This window comes from Prosopis cineraria, unplaced genomic scaffold (assembly GCF_029017545.1).
Source record: "Prosopis cineraria cultivar Desert tree isolate PC_DT_omini unplaced genomic scaffold, ASM2901754v1 PC7, whole genome shotgun sequence".
Lineage (NCBI taxonomy): Eukaryota > Viridiplantae > Streptophyta > Magnoliopsida > Fabales > Fabaceae > Prosopis > Prosopis cineraria.
The window spans coordinates 16300702-16318453 of NW_026555338.1; the positions used below are offsets into that span (position 1 = coordinate 16300702).

Sequence of the window (17752 nt, forward strand, 5' to 3'; positions counted from 1 at the left end):
AGCTACAGACTTAGATCGATACTTGGGTGTGAAATTACACTAAAAGCCGATTGATAAAAACACATATGCTAACATTGTGGATAAAGTTAAGTCTAGGTTATCCTCTTGGAAAGCAACATCCCTTTCTCCTGTAGGCCAAATGATGCTGGTCTTTGTTGTTATTACTGCTATCCTAGGGTATACTATGCAAACTGCTTTACTACCTCCTTAAACATGCAAAGCTCTTGATGGGGCCAGTTAAAGCTTTATTTGGGGTTCAACTGAGGAGAGGAAAAAAATGCATCTTGTATCTTGGAATGCTATTGGGAAGAGTAAGAAACAGGGAGGTTTGGTTGTTAAGCATGCTAAGGTTCAAAATTGGGCACTCCTTATGAAGATTGGTTGGAAACTAATGACTCAAAAGTTGACCTTTAGGTTAGAGTTGCATGAGAAAAATATAAGTGTGGAAATGACTTTCTCCCTAAAATTAAGAAGTCAAGATCAGGTTCTAATACCTAGCCTGGAATCAAAGCTATGTGGGATAAGGTTCGTGATGGGACTAAAATTGTTAATAATAGTCAATAGGTCTAATGGAAATAGGAAAAGAATGGCGAGTTCTCAACTAAATCTCCTTGCTCTCGTCTTTACAAAGAACAGGAAAGATGTGAAAGAAACTAGGCTCTTATTTGGAAGCTGAATATACCTTAGAGATATAAGAATCAAATTACAAAAGCTCAACCAAGACATTTCTTCACACTAACTTGCCTACCAAGCATGAACACAAAGATGTTCAAGTGTGGATTAGCGTATAGTGCTATGTCTTCATTTTTGATTCTCTAATTCAAGTAAGGTCTAATTATAGTTCAAGTTTAAATAAGATTCTCCAAGTCCTATATGCATAAAAGATGATCAAACACATGTGAGACACTTACACTTTAAGCTGAAACAATGTGAATCAAAGTGCATGCAAATATATGTAAAACACGTATGGACATTTTTTTGTCCTTGCGTGGATAAAACTTTTTAACATTTAAAAGATTTATGAGCTTATAACTTTCTACATGATGCATTCTTACTTTAATTCATATTTAGGCTCTAAATTTGGTTTTCACAGTTTTATCTAAGAGAAGAATAAAACAAATATAATCTATGAAGACTTCTCTTTCTTCTCTTGATTCTCCATTTTCTTGAGGGTGAAATGGTTAATATATCTTTGATTTTCTTCTTCCTCATGCTCACTTCCATTTCTTGATATTTTGTCACTTGATTCATGATATTTAATCTACACAAATAACAAATACCTTTCTCTTAGTTTTGTTATCATCAAAACACTTGGTTCAACACTAGTGTAATTACCAATATACCATTTTACTATGTTGACTTGCACATGTGGCATGCCGATTTTGGCAACTTCAAGTCAAAACTATTTCTCTCTCCTCCAATATCATAGTCAATATCTTCCAAAATTAACCATAGGGGTTAAATTGCCATTAGTCTAATTGCTTAGAGGTTAAAACATACCGAAAATGAGTTTAGGATTCAAATCACTGTTGAATCTATAGAGCCATTTAACCCATTATTTTTTCATGCTATCCAAATTAGAGACTTTAAATACATAGATTTTAAATGTGATATTTTAAGTACAAGATTTTAAATTTTAAATTTAAATTCAAATCCATAAATCCAAACCCTTACCTAAGTGATTACATAAGTGGACTTAACTAAGCTCAGGCTAATGTTATTAAGTAGGGTTGGGAGGTATATATATTCCCATCCAACAAGTATAACAAGTTAAATATTTAGTGAACGATTACTTGATCACACGCTATTCAACTGAGGTTTAGCATAGGTTTCTCATTCCAAGGCTCTTCTCAAACACCAAAATAGGTCCTAATTAATTAGAATGTTTTAGGACAATATCAAGTACACGATTGAATTGAATCAACAACATGACATTAAAGCGAGTAAAAGTGGAAACCATCATGCACATAATTCATAATCAAGTTAGAATATTAATTCAAAGTGAAGGTTAATTTACCTATAAGGGAAAGACTCATGTACTTAGCTTTATATATTTAATATATTTTTATCCAATCAAATTGAGATAAGTGAATTTTCATGTGTTAATAATATCAATAATATATGGAATGAATACTCTATAAATGATTAACATGTCTTAATTTAATTAGAAATAAGCATCTTAAGTATATAAGGCTAAGTATATAAGTTTTGGCCTAGCTATAAATAGGAATTGAAGCCAAGCAGCCATAAAAACAAAGGATATATATACATATATAAAAAAAAAAGGAAGAGAAAGGAAATAGAAAACTTAAAATTGGTGCTGATTTTTCATTCATGCTGCTGATCTTCTACATCTCAAAGCGCCAATTTGTTTATGTGAGCCTCCAAGCAATCCTCAAGACCCAAAATGAGCAAAATAAGCAAAACCCTTGAATTACCTGAAATAAACCCTAAGAAATTGCATTTTTGTGAAGCCACGGATTTTTTGTCCCAAAACCCACTACGTGGGTCCTTCATTCATATTAATGTATTCTTCACTGACGTTCCCTGAGAAACTAATATGACACTTAATGAAAATTTAAAAAAAAACTACAAAAAATACAGTACAAATCAAAATAAAAAAAACTTTACAAGATATGATAAAAAAATTAGAAAATAAACCTAAATAATTGAAAATGGACAAAACTTACATGGATGATCTTCTTAGCTTGAAAAATGACATAATTATCAATAAAAATAGGGATTAATCACCAATCTTACAATTATTTTCAAATGATCCTCAAGGATTCACAATTGTGCTGTGTTGCCAATGGCCTAAGGTATTTCATCATTTACTCTATTTTTGTTATCATATTGTTCCTTGTCATTTCACAAATGCTTGGTCTTTCAATGTCAGTTTTTTCTCCATTGGTTTTTTTTTTCCTTCATAATTCTCCCTATAAAATATGTAATTAAAATTATTTTTCTTATTAACATTCTAATCTATGCACGAATAACTCTTATCATCATCATCATCATCACAACTTATTCTCAATAAAATATAATAACAAATTTCTTCAGGATCACATCGAGTCTTTAGAAAAATTTTATTCACTTGTGTTGTGAAAGAGCATTTTTAAAAACAATTGAAAGATTGAGATTAAGATTTGACGTCATTGCAACACCAACACGCAGCAATACACGCAACGTTTCCTACTGGTTGTTATTCAACGTACTTTTAAAGTGTAATATGTGTGTGTGTGTGTCTATATATATATATATATATTCTTGTTCCTATCACATGGGGAAGCCACCACAATTCAGTTTTATGGTGATGTAATATTGATCTCCCAGTTCTTCGGCTTTGTTCTCGTCATATCGATCATTATCCATTTCAGTTATGAAAGAATGTGCTTTTGATCATAAGGTTAAATCAAATTGGTCTTTTCTGGTTTGATTTCTCATTTAAAATTTTTTTTTTCAATACAAATTAAATTGATTTCTTTATTAGCTTGTCTAGGTATAGGACAAAATTCATCAGATCACATAAGTTCTCATATTTTTAAAACCTCATTTCAAAGTATTATACATGATTAAAATGAGATAATCAATATTTATATCCATATATCAATGTAAAACATAAAATCTGCAATGAATTGCATTGTTTGCAAATTCTTAATAGTATGACTTATTTCTCAAAATTTTAATGGTTAAATGACATTTTTGCCTAGTAAGTATTTGCTCAAGAGTGTCTGGTATGCAAAACTATTTTAAGGTGTAATGTCCTCTTTCAACATTTAAAAATGATGTAATTTTTTTCTTACCATTAAATATATTAAATTTGATTATTAGTTGACTAAAAATTATAAAAAAATATCTCAAAAATACATTATCACTATTAATTTTTTACAAGGTAATGATGTTATAATTTTTGGGGTCATTTTTTGCAGGGAAAATCGCTCCAAGGTCCCTCATAGATATTCTAATTACTAAGAGGTCCCCTGAAATGTTCAAAATAGCCCCAATCCAAAATATATTATTTTAAATAAATTTAGTATTAAATTATCAAAATATCCTTATTTTACCTTATTAAAAAAAACTATCCATCGCCAGTTGCCAAACAATCCCAATCACCACCGGGTTAGCCCTCGGAGCGCCTGCTAGTTGCCGGGGTTGGCAATGAAATAATTTTAGGAAAGGTGGTCTTGGGCGGATGAGAACCCAAGCGGCCAAGACCACATGGTTCCCAAAAATTCCATGCTCCACTAGGCTAGCTATTGAAGCCTTTTGATATATATATATATATATATATGAAAAAAATTATAGATATATATATATATTATAAATGGAAAAATTATAGAGATATATATATATATATATATATTAGCCTAGCCATATACATTTTATTAACCATATGGACTTGGGTTTTGATCCCCCCAGACCACCCTTCCCAAGATTATTTCATTGTTCATCATCGGAGTTCCAGTTGTTGGCAAGCCTCTGTTGGCTAGCTTGCCAGGGACGGGGACTGTTTGGAGCTCTAACGGCTAGTGGTGGATTTTTTTTTAAAAAAAATAAAGGTAAAACAAGGGTATTTTAGTAATTTAACATAAAATATATTTAAAATAATAGATGTTGGACTTGACGTATTTTGTGTATTTTATGGGACTACTTAATAATTGGAATCCCTATGAGGGACCTTGGCGTGATTGTCCCTCTAATTTTTAGATCTATTTCTATAATTCTTTGAAACAGATAATAGTCATAGTTAACAATTTGTTAATGGTTTGAAAAATGCTACACTCTTTAATCCTTGAAGAAAAATATTGCACTATAAAAAAATTTAGAATACTAGACTCCCCGACATGATTAATTAAAGGGCCATTTATCCCAAATTTTAAACAATACAAGAAGGACCCACCTATCATTGTTGAAATAAAATAATTCTCCTGATAAAAGACGCCTACGTCATTAGAAAACTGTCCAATTGCATTACAAGCAGCCATATTTTGCCCATCATTATATTCCATCACTGAAACCTTCTTTTTCTCTTTCAAATCGTCATCCTCTTGGGAGCTTCAGGTTCAGCCCTCGACCACTGTATGATCTCACCAGCAAACACATTCTATATTCCGGCCTTTTCAATATTATAACAATTCTATTTTTTTTTAATTCAACGTCACAATAAAACCATGCAAGAAAACAAGACTAAGTTAGGTCAGTAGTCAATAGGTCTCTACAATCCATAGGTAGATCATTGAGAATATTGACATCAAATCTTCATAATTAAATTGCCTAGAAGGCAAGCTTGAAGGCACATTTGTTAGTTTTTCTGAAAGCATGGTTAAAAGTGACAATTCAATTTTTGGGATTAATTGTCTGTCCGATGAATAAGAGTAAACATTATTGATTTTGGAGACTTTCTAGCAAAGAATGGGGCCTTCGAAGATGCCTAGGAGTTATAGGATCATAGCAGTGGTACTGGGATGAAAACTTCGGTATTTTTATAACAATGATCATTTGATATAATGTTTAATTATTTAAAGATAAAGTTCATGGAAATTATGTTTAATTTAACCTTGGTATATATAATGATATTCAAATTTAGTTTTAATTTACATTCTAACAATGTAATTTTTCATACATATCAATTTTGCCATGACATTGGTTTTCCACAAATTGATTGGTTTGAATGTGAATATTAAGGAAAAGAACGAAGCTAAAAGAATTTTTTATAAATAATCTCACCAAAATTAGTTTTACCTAGATAATTCAGAATAGCTATTTATAGTATAATTTTTAAAAATTTAGTTGCATTAATGCATATCTCTTATCAAGTGGTTGGCTTAGGTACAGTTATTTTTTTAAATTTATATCTATTTATTTCCATTCACAAATATTTTTATTAATATTTGAAAACGATTATAATTATCAACATTAAATTTTCCTTTAGTTCATTAAAATATTTGGGCTGCAATACGTAATTTCATTTTTTTTTATGATTTCGTTCTAAATCCATTGCTCTATTGGAATTTTTCGTTTAATTCCCATGTGGAGATGAATTAAAACATTTCGTTACCACATCCTTTAAAAAAAAAAAGAAAGAAAGAAAGAAAGAAATCGCTGCCACATATGATCTTTATGTTGATTAAGGGGCGAAAAAACTGTGTGCAGGATACAAAGACAATTATAAATAATTCATAATATTGCACTATCTTATTTTATAGGGAAAATAATAATAAAATTCTCTTGAATTATATAAATGACAATTAAATTTCTTAAAATGCCATAGTTTCACTGAAGTCTTGAGGGACTTCTGTGTCGATAAATTTTAAATTAAAAATTTCATTTCACCCTCGTTGGCAAGTTGTGATTCTTATTTAATTTTTGTAATTCTTTAAATAAAAATTATTATTTTTTAAATAAAAGTTGTGATTGAAATTTGTTATTTTGAAAACTCATTTTTCAATAACAAAAATGTTTAACTTTTGTGATTTACGTAACAAAAGTTGTTATTCTTTAAGCAAAAGTTGTGAGTGAGTAAGGGTAAAATAATTTTTTTCACTTTAAAATTTACTGATACAAAAGTCCATAAAAACTTTAGTGAAATTATAGCATTTTAAAAAATTAGATTGTCATTTATATAATTCAAAGAGATTTTATTATTATTTTTCCTCTTTTATATATGTGCCCACAATAGATAATTAGATATCTTTGTGCATATAAAATAGAGGGCATGTATGTTAATTTTTTTTTTAATTATACTTTACATATTAAAAAGTTGTAAGATTTTTTTTCAAACTAAATAAACTCGGACATAAATTCATGCTAAATACCATAGCTGCGCGCATATGAATGTGTGTGTGTGTATCATATCTTTAAAAGCTCATTTCAAAATAGCATGCATATATGGTTAGAATAGATAATCGATATAACGGTCGTGACTTATTTCTCGAACTCTGTAATGCATGACAACAGGACTTTCAACTAACATGTTTGAAATCAAATAATTTTCGTTGGCCGGAAAAAAAAAATATACTTTTCATGAGAAAAGAAGCCAAATTTAAAAAAAAAAGCAAAAATAAAATAAAACTTCCCTCATGACCGTTAGGCCATTTCATCACTAAAATTTTGTTTCTTCTTTCCAAAGATCATCCTCTCAGTTGCATCAGCCACATCTTTTAACTTATTCATATAACGCTATGATCTCGCCAACAAACACAACATAGTTTGTTTCAATACAATATTATAACAATTCTTTTCTTCTATAAATCCCCACTAAAGCCACACCAATTTTCTTCATTCCCATTCACTTGATTCTTTTTTCTGGCATTAATTAACATTATTCATAGAAAACAATGAAGTTCACTAGGAACTTCGTTGCTATCATTGTTCTTGTTCTTGTTCTTGTTCTTTCAGAAGCGTTTTGCGAAGCTAGGGTTCTGCAATCAGCTCCCTCTCCCTCTCCCTCACCTTCACCTTCTCCTTCTCCTTCTTCATCACCATCTGGTGGGTTTGTTCAAGCCAACGGTACAGAGTTTGTGCTGAATGGTTCTACATTTTTCTTCAATGGCTTCAATTCTTATTGGATGATGAATGTCGCTGTTGATCCAAATCAAAGATACAAAATCTCAAATGTCTTTAGAAAGGCTTCTTCTATCGGTCTCTCAGTGTGTCGAACTTGGGCGTTTAGTGATGGTGGTTATCAACCTCTTCAAATATCACCTGGTGTATACAACGAGAACGTCTTCCAGGTCTGATATTATTTGCTTTTGATTTACAGGCCAAAATGGGTATTTGATCTTTTAATTTTATATAAAATTTTGGTTTGGACCCTTAATTTTATAAAATATAATTTCTGTCACCATCCAAAACCTGAATTGTGATCAGCACATAGGTTAAGTAAGTTTACCTCTAGTTAGCCTACGGAGCCTAAAAATACTACCCATTTCACACCAATTGACTAAAACAGATACATTTTTTCCTTATCTTTTTAGAGGAGGCTGCTGGTAGTAGTACCTGTGGTTTGCTATACTAAAACTTTTTTTTCTTTGCTTTCTAAATAATTTTTTTTGTGTACCAATTATTATTATTTAAAAAATTAAATTTTATATATCATTATTTGAAAATATTTTTTCAATATTTAAATGTTCAATATCAGCATTTTTGTTAATGGAACTAACAATACAAGAGTTAGATAAAGTATTTTTCTTCAATCGTTTTACCTTAACATTATTAATCTCAAATGTTAATATTTTTAACAATCATTGTTATTTAAAAAAATTATTGAACTTAATATCTCAACATTTGATAATTTTTTTAAATATTTAAAAGTTCAATGTTGATATATTTTGTTAATAAAACTAACAATGTTAGAGTTAGAAAAATAAAAAGACACCTTATAAAATTAATGACTCAAAATGAAACCTTGTATAAAGTTGAATGATCAAAAGTGCACTTTTACACCCAATGTATATATTCATGTTCAAATAAGATAATTCAAGTTTAATTTATCCATATCATTAAAAACACTAGAAATAGTATCTTTTTATATTGATTCTCATTTAATACTTAATTCCTAATTTGTTGGCTATGAATGAATGGCAGGCACTAGATTATGTGGTAGCAGAAGCAAGAAAGTACAACGTGATGTTGATTTTAAGTTTAGTGAATAATTATCATGATTTTGGAGGAAGACCTCAATATGTTCAATGGGCTAATAGTTCTGGGGTTCTTGTTACTAATGATGACGATTTTTATACCAATCCAGTCATCAAGGATTATTACAAAAATCATGTCACGGTACGTTTATAGCCAATAATGATTAATAACATATAATCACATGTTATTGAAGTTAGATTAAATTATTGCATAAATTAAACGATAAAGTTTTATTATATGTTGATAGAAAATATACGTCCTGCATTATCCATATGCCATTTATTATTTTATTAGCATAGCATGATATGATATATATATATATATATCCATTTTTTTGGGCAAAAAATGAAAACCCCTTAAACTTTTGGGTTTTGAATTCCTTCCTCTTCTTGGTGAGAAGATGGTTCATTATGAGTTCATTTTATATAGCTATCTAACATTCTCTTTGAACTGTCTAAAATTAAAATATATATATATATATATATATACTTTGAAAAAATTTGGATCATTCTGTGAATATGAATGATCAAAATTTCACTAAAAATTACTTGTATTATATTTCTGCCATAACATGAGAGAATCCAAATTATAAATTTTGGGCTATATATACAGATAATTATCACATATAGGTAAATTATCTCATATCATCTCCTATTAGTGAAATGTAGCAAACAAATTAGCAGCAAGAGTTTTATTAAATTGCATAAATTTCAGCTTTAATTTGAAGACTCATTCAAGAGAACAATTAGATTATTTGCAAATAACTTGCTCCTCCAAGAGACTTTAAGCCTTATTATTTATATGTTAAATGTTAATGTGGATTCAATATTATTATTTCATTGGCACAGAAAGTGCTAACGAGGATGAACACAATCAGTAAAATAGCTTACAAGGATGATCCCACCATTATGGCTTGGGAACTTATCAATGAACCACGATGCAATGTTGATTATTCTGGAAATACAACCAATGTGAGTTATTAGCTTAATTAATTTCCTCAAATTATATTATAATTTCCCGTTATGCTTATTATTGTGCTTATAATAAACAATAGGATTAAAGGATAACTTGTACTTAAATTATAGGTCTAAGAATGTCTGGAATCCTAAACTTATTTTAGGAGAAATGTTTCCTTTTAACATTTTAAAATAGTGCAATACTGCTTCTACTATTAACAAATATTAACTTTGACTATTAGTTGACAAAAAAAATTATAGAAAAGGACCTTAGTCATATTAGTTTTCATATCATGTCCTTTGCTATAATTATCTTGGTTCTTTTTTTGTAATATTTAATGAGAAAACATTGCACAAAAAATGAGTTTAAGGTTTCAAATGCTTTTGCACCTATAATTTAGGGACAAATGGGTCATTTAACCCTAAACAATATAATATAATGATGAATTAATTGTCTTGTAATTGCAATTGTCTTCTAATTGCAATTAGGGTTGGGTTCAAGAGATGGCTAGTTTTGTGAAATCAATTGACAATAATCACATGTTGGAGGTTGGAATGGAAGGCTTTTATGGAGACGCAATACCAGACAGGAAGCAATACAATCCTGGCTATCAAGTTGGAACAGATTTCATCAAAACCAATCTCATTAACCAGATTGACTTTGCCACAATCCATGCATACCCTGATAATTGGTAATTCTAAATAGTTTTAGCAATCTCAATTAGTTCAATAGTAATTAAAATTCTATCTCTATCTCTCTCACACACACACATGTAATCATTAATTGCAACAATTAAAATTCCGAGAGTTTTTATTTTATTATTATTTGTTGTTTAGAAAACTATATATTTGTTTTTTCATGGATGGTTCATAAAATACAGATGCGTGCACAAAACCATATTTAAAGCCAAAATATAATCCAAAAAACCTTCAAAGATAATTTTTTTAATTAGAACTTGAATTTATTAGAGAATATACTTCCAAAGGTTTTAAATATTATTTAATTAATTGAAATGCAGATATTTAATTCACAATTCAAATGTTTCTCAGCGTTGTCAATCAGTGCAATACAAAGCTGTATATACATTGATTCATTATTTAAATCTTTCATTGCGCGCGCGCGCAAAATCCTTACTTGAAGCCAAAACATAATCCACCTCCTTCTTCGATGACACTTTTTAAAAAAAAAATTGAAAATAGAACTTATTTGAAGATATGTATACTTCTCAAGCTGTTTTATATAATATTTATTAGAATTTGTTTTATATAATATTTATTAGAATTTGTAAGAGTTAGACTTGATAACAGAATTTTGAAACCCTAATGACAGGTTATCAGGTCAAAACGATACAGATCAAATGGCATTCATGCAAAGATACATAACGAGTCATTGGAACGACTCAACAACAATCTTGAAGAAGCCATTGGTGATGACAGAATTCGGAAAGTCTAAGAAAGATCCAGGCTACAACATCAGTGTTCGAGATTCATTCATGAACAATGTTTACTCAAGAATCTATGATTTGGCCAGAAATAATGGAACTTTTGCTGGAGGGTTGGTTTGGCAACTTGTGGATGAAGACATGGATTCATATTATGATGGGTATGAGATTGTTTTATCCCAAAACAATTCCACTAGCAGTGTGATAAGTCAACAATGCTCTAAAATGATTGCGCTTGATAGCATTCATTATTGATTTATAAATTCGTACGTACTAGATAGTGAAAGTGAATCGTCTTTAGTGAAGTCGTAGAGAGATATAAACTGTTCCCTGCCAGAAACCACAGCATTCGAATAATTTTGAGTTTGATGGAAGATATAATATTTGTGAGACTTCCATCACAAATATAATTGGTTCCCCTTGATTTAGCAATATGTTGTAATATCTTGGTCTTCTGTGAGAAAGGATATGTAATGGCAGGTATTTTTTACAAAATTAAAATCACATAGAAATATAATTAAATTTATTTTTGGTATTTGGCCCTATTTAAAAGTATATATCCTTTAGTTTTGCAAGCGTTTTTTGAGTTTAGAAGCATACACTAACTTTAATGAGCTCTTGAGACCCAAACTAAGCTCAACTTTTATTGTTACAAAAAAAAAAGTATATATCATTTTATTTTCTCTTTTCATTTTGATTGCTCACAGTTTAATTCATTATTAAAGAAAAGGCCTCACTTGAAAGTTACTTTTAGCTTTTATTTGCTGATTTTTAACCATCAAGTAAAATGATGTCATATATTGAAGGCTCCCTTATTTGATAGTTATTGTGAGAAAACCTTCAATTAAGAGTTTCCATTTTTGTCCTTTGAGTTTTGAAAGACAATACTTGATAGTTATTTTAAAATAACAATCAAATATGTTTGCATAAATAAATATGGTTAAAAAAAGGCCCAAATCTGGTAAAAATATACCATAACTATTTGACAGTTATTATGGAATAATTGTCTAGAAGACATATTTGACTGTTATTTTAAAATAATCATCAAATATTCAAATACTTGATGGTTTCTTTTTAAAATAATCATTAAGTAATTATCTTTTTTTATAAAAGTAATTATCTTTTTTTTTTTAAGATAGCAGCTGCTTTTAAAGAAGCCCCCCACGCATTTGGTTAAAAAAAAAAAAACAGTCTAATACAGCCCATAATACATCACAGCAAGAGGAATAGACTAAATTTCAAATTATTCCTAAACATGTTTGCAAAACACATACAGTATCTAAATAATCCAAAATCTTAGCTAATTTGTAAATAAAATTCCTAAACTAAGTGGCTAACACCTCAAAATTGGCCAAAGTTATGTACTAATTAAATTTCTAAATTAATAGGCCTTGACGCTGTCCACTACTAGAACAACGTCATGGACAACTCTTCAAAGACTTCTTTTATACGACCAGTCACATACTGTACACAATAAACATCTTTGAAGTATTGTATGCAAAAACAACAACAATGAAATCAAGTTATTAGTTAACCAAAGTTGGTCATAATTTATTATTTAATTAATCTAATTAAGGTTTAGATGCTTTGTCAAGGATTCTCTTAGGGGCATAAGTGATGGTGTCCTTCATAAATTTCATGACGCAATAGCTGCTCCTTACTTTGATATGGCTTTAGTGGACGCTATAAAAAACCAAAAATCAATGAAATAATATAATAATTCACAGTTCCTTTATTTAAAATTTAGCCAATTAAATGAATACATTTACTTCATTCCATATGAATTATAGTGTCTTGTGTCTTCAACGGGCTTGGGAGGGGAGACCACATATGGTACATTACCACAGCTCTAACAAGAAGTATATTAAGTATGAAAGGGTAAAGGAATTTATTATTCACATGAAAGCATTTAAAATACACTGAAGTCTCATGAATTCATCAAATAGCTGCCAGATCTCTGGGGACTTAAGGGTGAATAAGTTTAAAAATGAAATTACTAATTTGTCCTCTACCATTAAAAAGGAAATTTTGCTTGAACGCATATCTCACGAAACCCATGATCAGAGATATTGAAGATTGATGTATATCCATGATTGTTGATCACGGTAGGGTAATGTTCACTTCCTCATATCTATGATTACTGCCCTTGTCTTCATCTAAGCGAGGTGAGAGTGTTCATCCGTGACTGCAATATTTTGTCAACAGAAAACAATATAGTGACTATTGAGCGAGTAAATGATTTCTTATACATTAATGATTTTATTATTGTTTAAGGGTAGGATAATGCTTTCTGGGTATACCTGCAGTCATTTGATTTGCATAGCTAATAGGTATGGATTTATCTGGTGCAATATTGATACGTTGAAAAATATCTGATATGAATAACTCTACATGTTGTCAATAGTGTATTTTTGTGTTGTCAATATGCCATGGATAGTTGTCGATATATTATATTGTGCAGGATGACTTGTAAGAATGCTTATACTATTAGAAAATATGTATTATGTTATTTTTTTTCATATAGGGGACATTTTATATATTATTCTCAAGCATTTGATACAAAATTGTTTTGTTGAAAAATTTTCGTTATATCTTATAAGACTGATTTGTAGTGTAGGATGACCTCTATAAGAAGAAGATAGAATTCCTGTGGTGGCTATTGAGTAATTTTAATAATGTGAAGAAGCACGAAGCCATGCCCTTGTTAGATAGATACTAAGAAAGGAAGAAGAGAAAATAGAAGATTATTGATAGAACTTTAGGATATAACTTTATTGATAATCATGTCCTTTTATATAGTTAGCCCATTTCGTGTAGTCAACTTAAACAATGTTATTATGAATGATGATTACAAGTTTGTAAATGTGGCAAATAATTTGTTTTATTAATTAAATGTTGACAAGTGGCCACTTGTGATTGACAAATGGTTTTCACTTCATCAATAAGCTATGTATTCGCTATTAACTAGTGTTGATATATTAGGTTTTGTTATTCCCTTTAAAAGTCAACAAACTACAAGAACCTGTTGATTACTTGCCGTTGGCAATTGATAAGTGGTTATCACTATATTGATAAGCTATGCATTTACCATTGACAATTGCTGATACATTAGTTGCTATTATTCCCTTTAAAAATTAACAAGTTACAAGGACATATTAATTATTTACTATTAGTAATTGAGAAGTGGTGATTACTATATTAACAAGCTACGCATTCACCATCAACAAGTGCTGATACATTAAGTCCTATTATTCCTTTTAACAATCAACCAGTTAGAAGAACCTGTTGACCACTTGCCATTGGCTATTGACTGCAAGTTATCACTATATTGACAAGCTATGCATTTGCCATTGACAAGTGTTAATATATTAGGTTTTGTTATTCTCTTTAAAAATCAACTATTTACAAGAACCTGTTGACTACTTGCCATTGGCAATTGACTACAAGTTATCATTATATTGACAAGCTATGCATTTTTCATTGATAAGTACTGATATATTAGGTGCAATAATTCCCTTTAAAAATCAACCAGTTACAAGAACCTGTTAACTACTTGCCGTTGGCCATTGACTACAAGTTACCATGATATTGACAAGCCATGCATTTTTCATTGACAAGTGATGATACATTAGGTGCAATAATTCCCTTTAAAAATCAACCAATTACAAGAACCAATTGACTGCTTGTCATTGGCCATTGATTACAAGTTATCACTTCATTGACAAGCTATGCATTCTTCATTAACAAGTGCTAAAACATTAGATGTAATAAATAAAAAATAAATTCTAGATACATAAATAAAAAAGTACACTTGTCTCTGATATCTTCTAGCATGGATTAGGATTTTTGCAAATCTTGGAGGTATGACCAGTCTCATGGCATCTTGCATAATGATAAACCCTTTTGTTTTGGATTTGAGATTCTCTTCTTTTATGCTTTGGCCTACCTGAAAGCCTTATAGTCATTGGTAGTTTCAAGCAAGTTTGGGCTAATAAATTTATCATCGTCAATGCTTATGGACATGGATAGTCATATGTGGCTACCGGCCTTATGTTGCTGGCATATATCTTCTGTTGAGCAGTAAGCTTGTAACATTTATCCACAAAATTGTACACATCGCCATAAACTAGCTTAATTGCTGCACATGCATGTACATGAGGTATTCCACTCATTTTTCATACTAAACAAGAGCAAGCATGTGCTACTTATTTGATGATATCATTTTTTTCAACTATTCATACGTTGTATGTTCCTTTATTGTTCTTGTTCTAACACTCCCCCTAACATATTGCATACTTCCTTGGACATAATTTTGAAAATGTCCCCTATATGAAAAAAATATAAGATATGTTCTCCAAAATAACTTTTCATTTTACAGGGCAACCTATACCACACATAGTATATTGACAACCACACACAGTATAATGACAACACATTCATCCACTATTAATAAGATGCAGTGTTGTTTCATAACAGAGATTTTTTAACAAAATAAGCTTGCATCACATGCTTGAGAATAATATATAAAATATCCCCTACATGGAAAAAAAATATAACATAATACATGTTTTCAATAGTATAAGCATTCTTATAAGTCATCCTGCATAATACAGTGTATCGACAACTATTCATAGCATATTGACAACATAAGAATACACTATTGACAACATGTAGAGTTATTCGTATCAGATATTTTTCAATGTATCAATGTTACACCAGATAAATCCATATCCATTAGCTATACAAATCAAATGATCGCAGGTATATCCAGAAAGTATTATACTACCCTTAAACAATAATGAAACCATTAATGCATAAGAAATCATTTACTCACTCAACAATTACTGTATTGTTTTCTGTCGATGAAATATTGTAGTCACGAATGAACACTCCCACCTCGCTTAGATGAAGACAAGGGCGGTAATCATAGATATAAGGAAGTGAAAATTACCCTACCATAATCAACAATCATGGATATGCATCAATCTTCAGAATCGCTAATCATGGGTTTCGTGAGATATGTATTCAAGCAAAATTTCCTTTTTAATGGTAAAGGACAAATTAATAATTTTACTTTCAAACTTATTCACCCTTAAGTTCCTAGAGATCTGGCAGCTATTTGATGAATTCATGGGACTTCAGCATATTTTGAATGCTTCCATGGGACCTTAGAATGATTTTTCCTTATTTAAAAGGAACCACTTAACACCTACAGTCTATTTCGACCAATGGACGTTAGTTGAAAACTATGGGCCCACATTCATTTACATCTTCTCTCTCCTCTCTCTCTAAAACTCAATTTCTCTCCTTATTTCTCTTAGTTCTCTACCATGGAAGATGACAATGGACTATGCAACATAGGGCTATGTCTTGGATTGGGGATGGGAGTGTATAAGTCAAAGAAGAGGAAGAATCAGATCGAAGAGAGTAATCAAGAAGTAGATAAGGATTTTTGTTTGTTTGCATATGGTAAGTCTTGCAGGCATTTCCCAAGTTCTTGTTTTGTTTTCATCTGATGGCTTGATTAGTCGGTGATTTGGTAGAATTCAAAATGTAGCAAGTTTGATTCTTCCAATAGTTTTCAATATCTTTAGGGTTTAATCAGACCATCCAGTGTTATAAATTTTGTAGGGCTGTGTAGGTTAGTATTGAATCTTTCACACCATATCCTTAATTGGTTTTATACATTGCTGAATTGGGTGTCACTCTAAACTCACCTTTTTACTTGTGTATTCTACTAGTGCCTCTATAAGCTCCTTCTCTCTCTCCTCTACCCTGCACACTAGGACTATGCAAAAGTCCTGTGGTTCGGTCCAACCCAGTTTGACTCATAACAACCTAGTCTGATCTGATCCTAAAAAATGCTAGTTCTAGAGGACCAAAAAGACTAGACTATTTTTTAGAGTAAGACCAGATTAGAGACCAAGCATCTATACTAAGTGGTCTGATCTGATCCTATATATTTATTTAATATGACTCAAATTAATTTATGAATTATTACTTACATGATGAGATAGCCAGATAGATCCCTCAAGTCACTCCCATTGCTGTGCTCAAGTAACTCTCATTCTGGCAAAGACACAAATGAAGCCCTAGTCCCTAACCTCCATCACCCTTGACCTCTAATTCACAATCAAGCACGTCACACTATCAAGCATGCCAGGTATGTTCATTTCTAATTCTTGCTTCCTAATTGTTTTGGTGAGAAAATTTTAGTTTAGTCTTTAGTGTCTCTTTTTTGATTCTGGTTTTTGATTCTCATCACTTTTTAATTCACTGTATTTCCTAATTGTTTTTTATTCTTGTTTCTACATTTAGTTTTTAACTCAGCAATTGGCAAAGCAACAAATCATCCAGAAGGTTTTGATTTGTTTAGATACATCCCCATCTTCCACATGGAGTGCTTATTATTGTTGTTGTTATAGACTAGGATTAATTAGTCGAACTTGGACATGCCTGCCTTTACTCGATTGGTTTTTGAATTTATTCTTGGAATGGGGAGAATTCGTAACCACTGTTTCTTAAAATCAGGCATTTAACTTTTAAAACTTTGACCACAAATATGTGAATTAACGTAATTAATCCATTGTAAGAAAGATTGGGTTCTTCCTATGTGTGAAGCTTTAAAGTATTAAAGTGTTCTTCAATAAGATCAACTTGAAAGGGTGACTATGGATTTCTACACTGGAATGTTGGTTAAATGTTGTTGTTGTT

General features: G+C 30.5%; 1 protein-coding gene across 1 annotated transcript; it reads left to right on the forward strand.

The window, feature by feature from the left end:
• Nucleotides 1-7337: 7337 nt before the first annotated feature.
• LOC129316511 (mannan endo-1,4-beta-mannosidase 5-like) lies at nucleotides 7338-12525 on the forward strand. Its single transcript, XM_054960934.1, has 6 exons — nucleotides 7338-7733; nucleotides 8587-8781; nucleotides 9489-9611; nucleotides 10086-10288; nucleotides 10927-11277; nucleotides 12498-12525. Exons 1-6 carry the CDS (start codon nucleotides 7338-7340, stop codon nucleotides 12523-12525), a joined length of 1296 nt encoding a protein of 431 aa, XP_054816909.1.
• Nucleotides 12526-17752: the final 5227 nt, after the last annotated feature.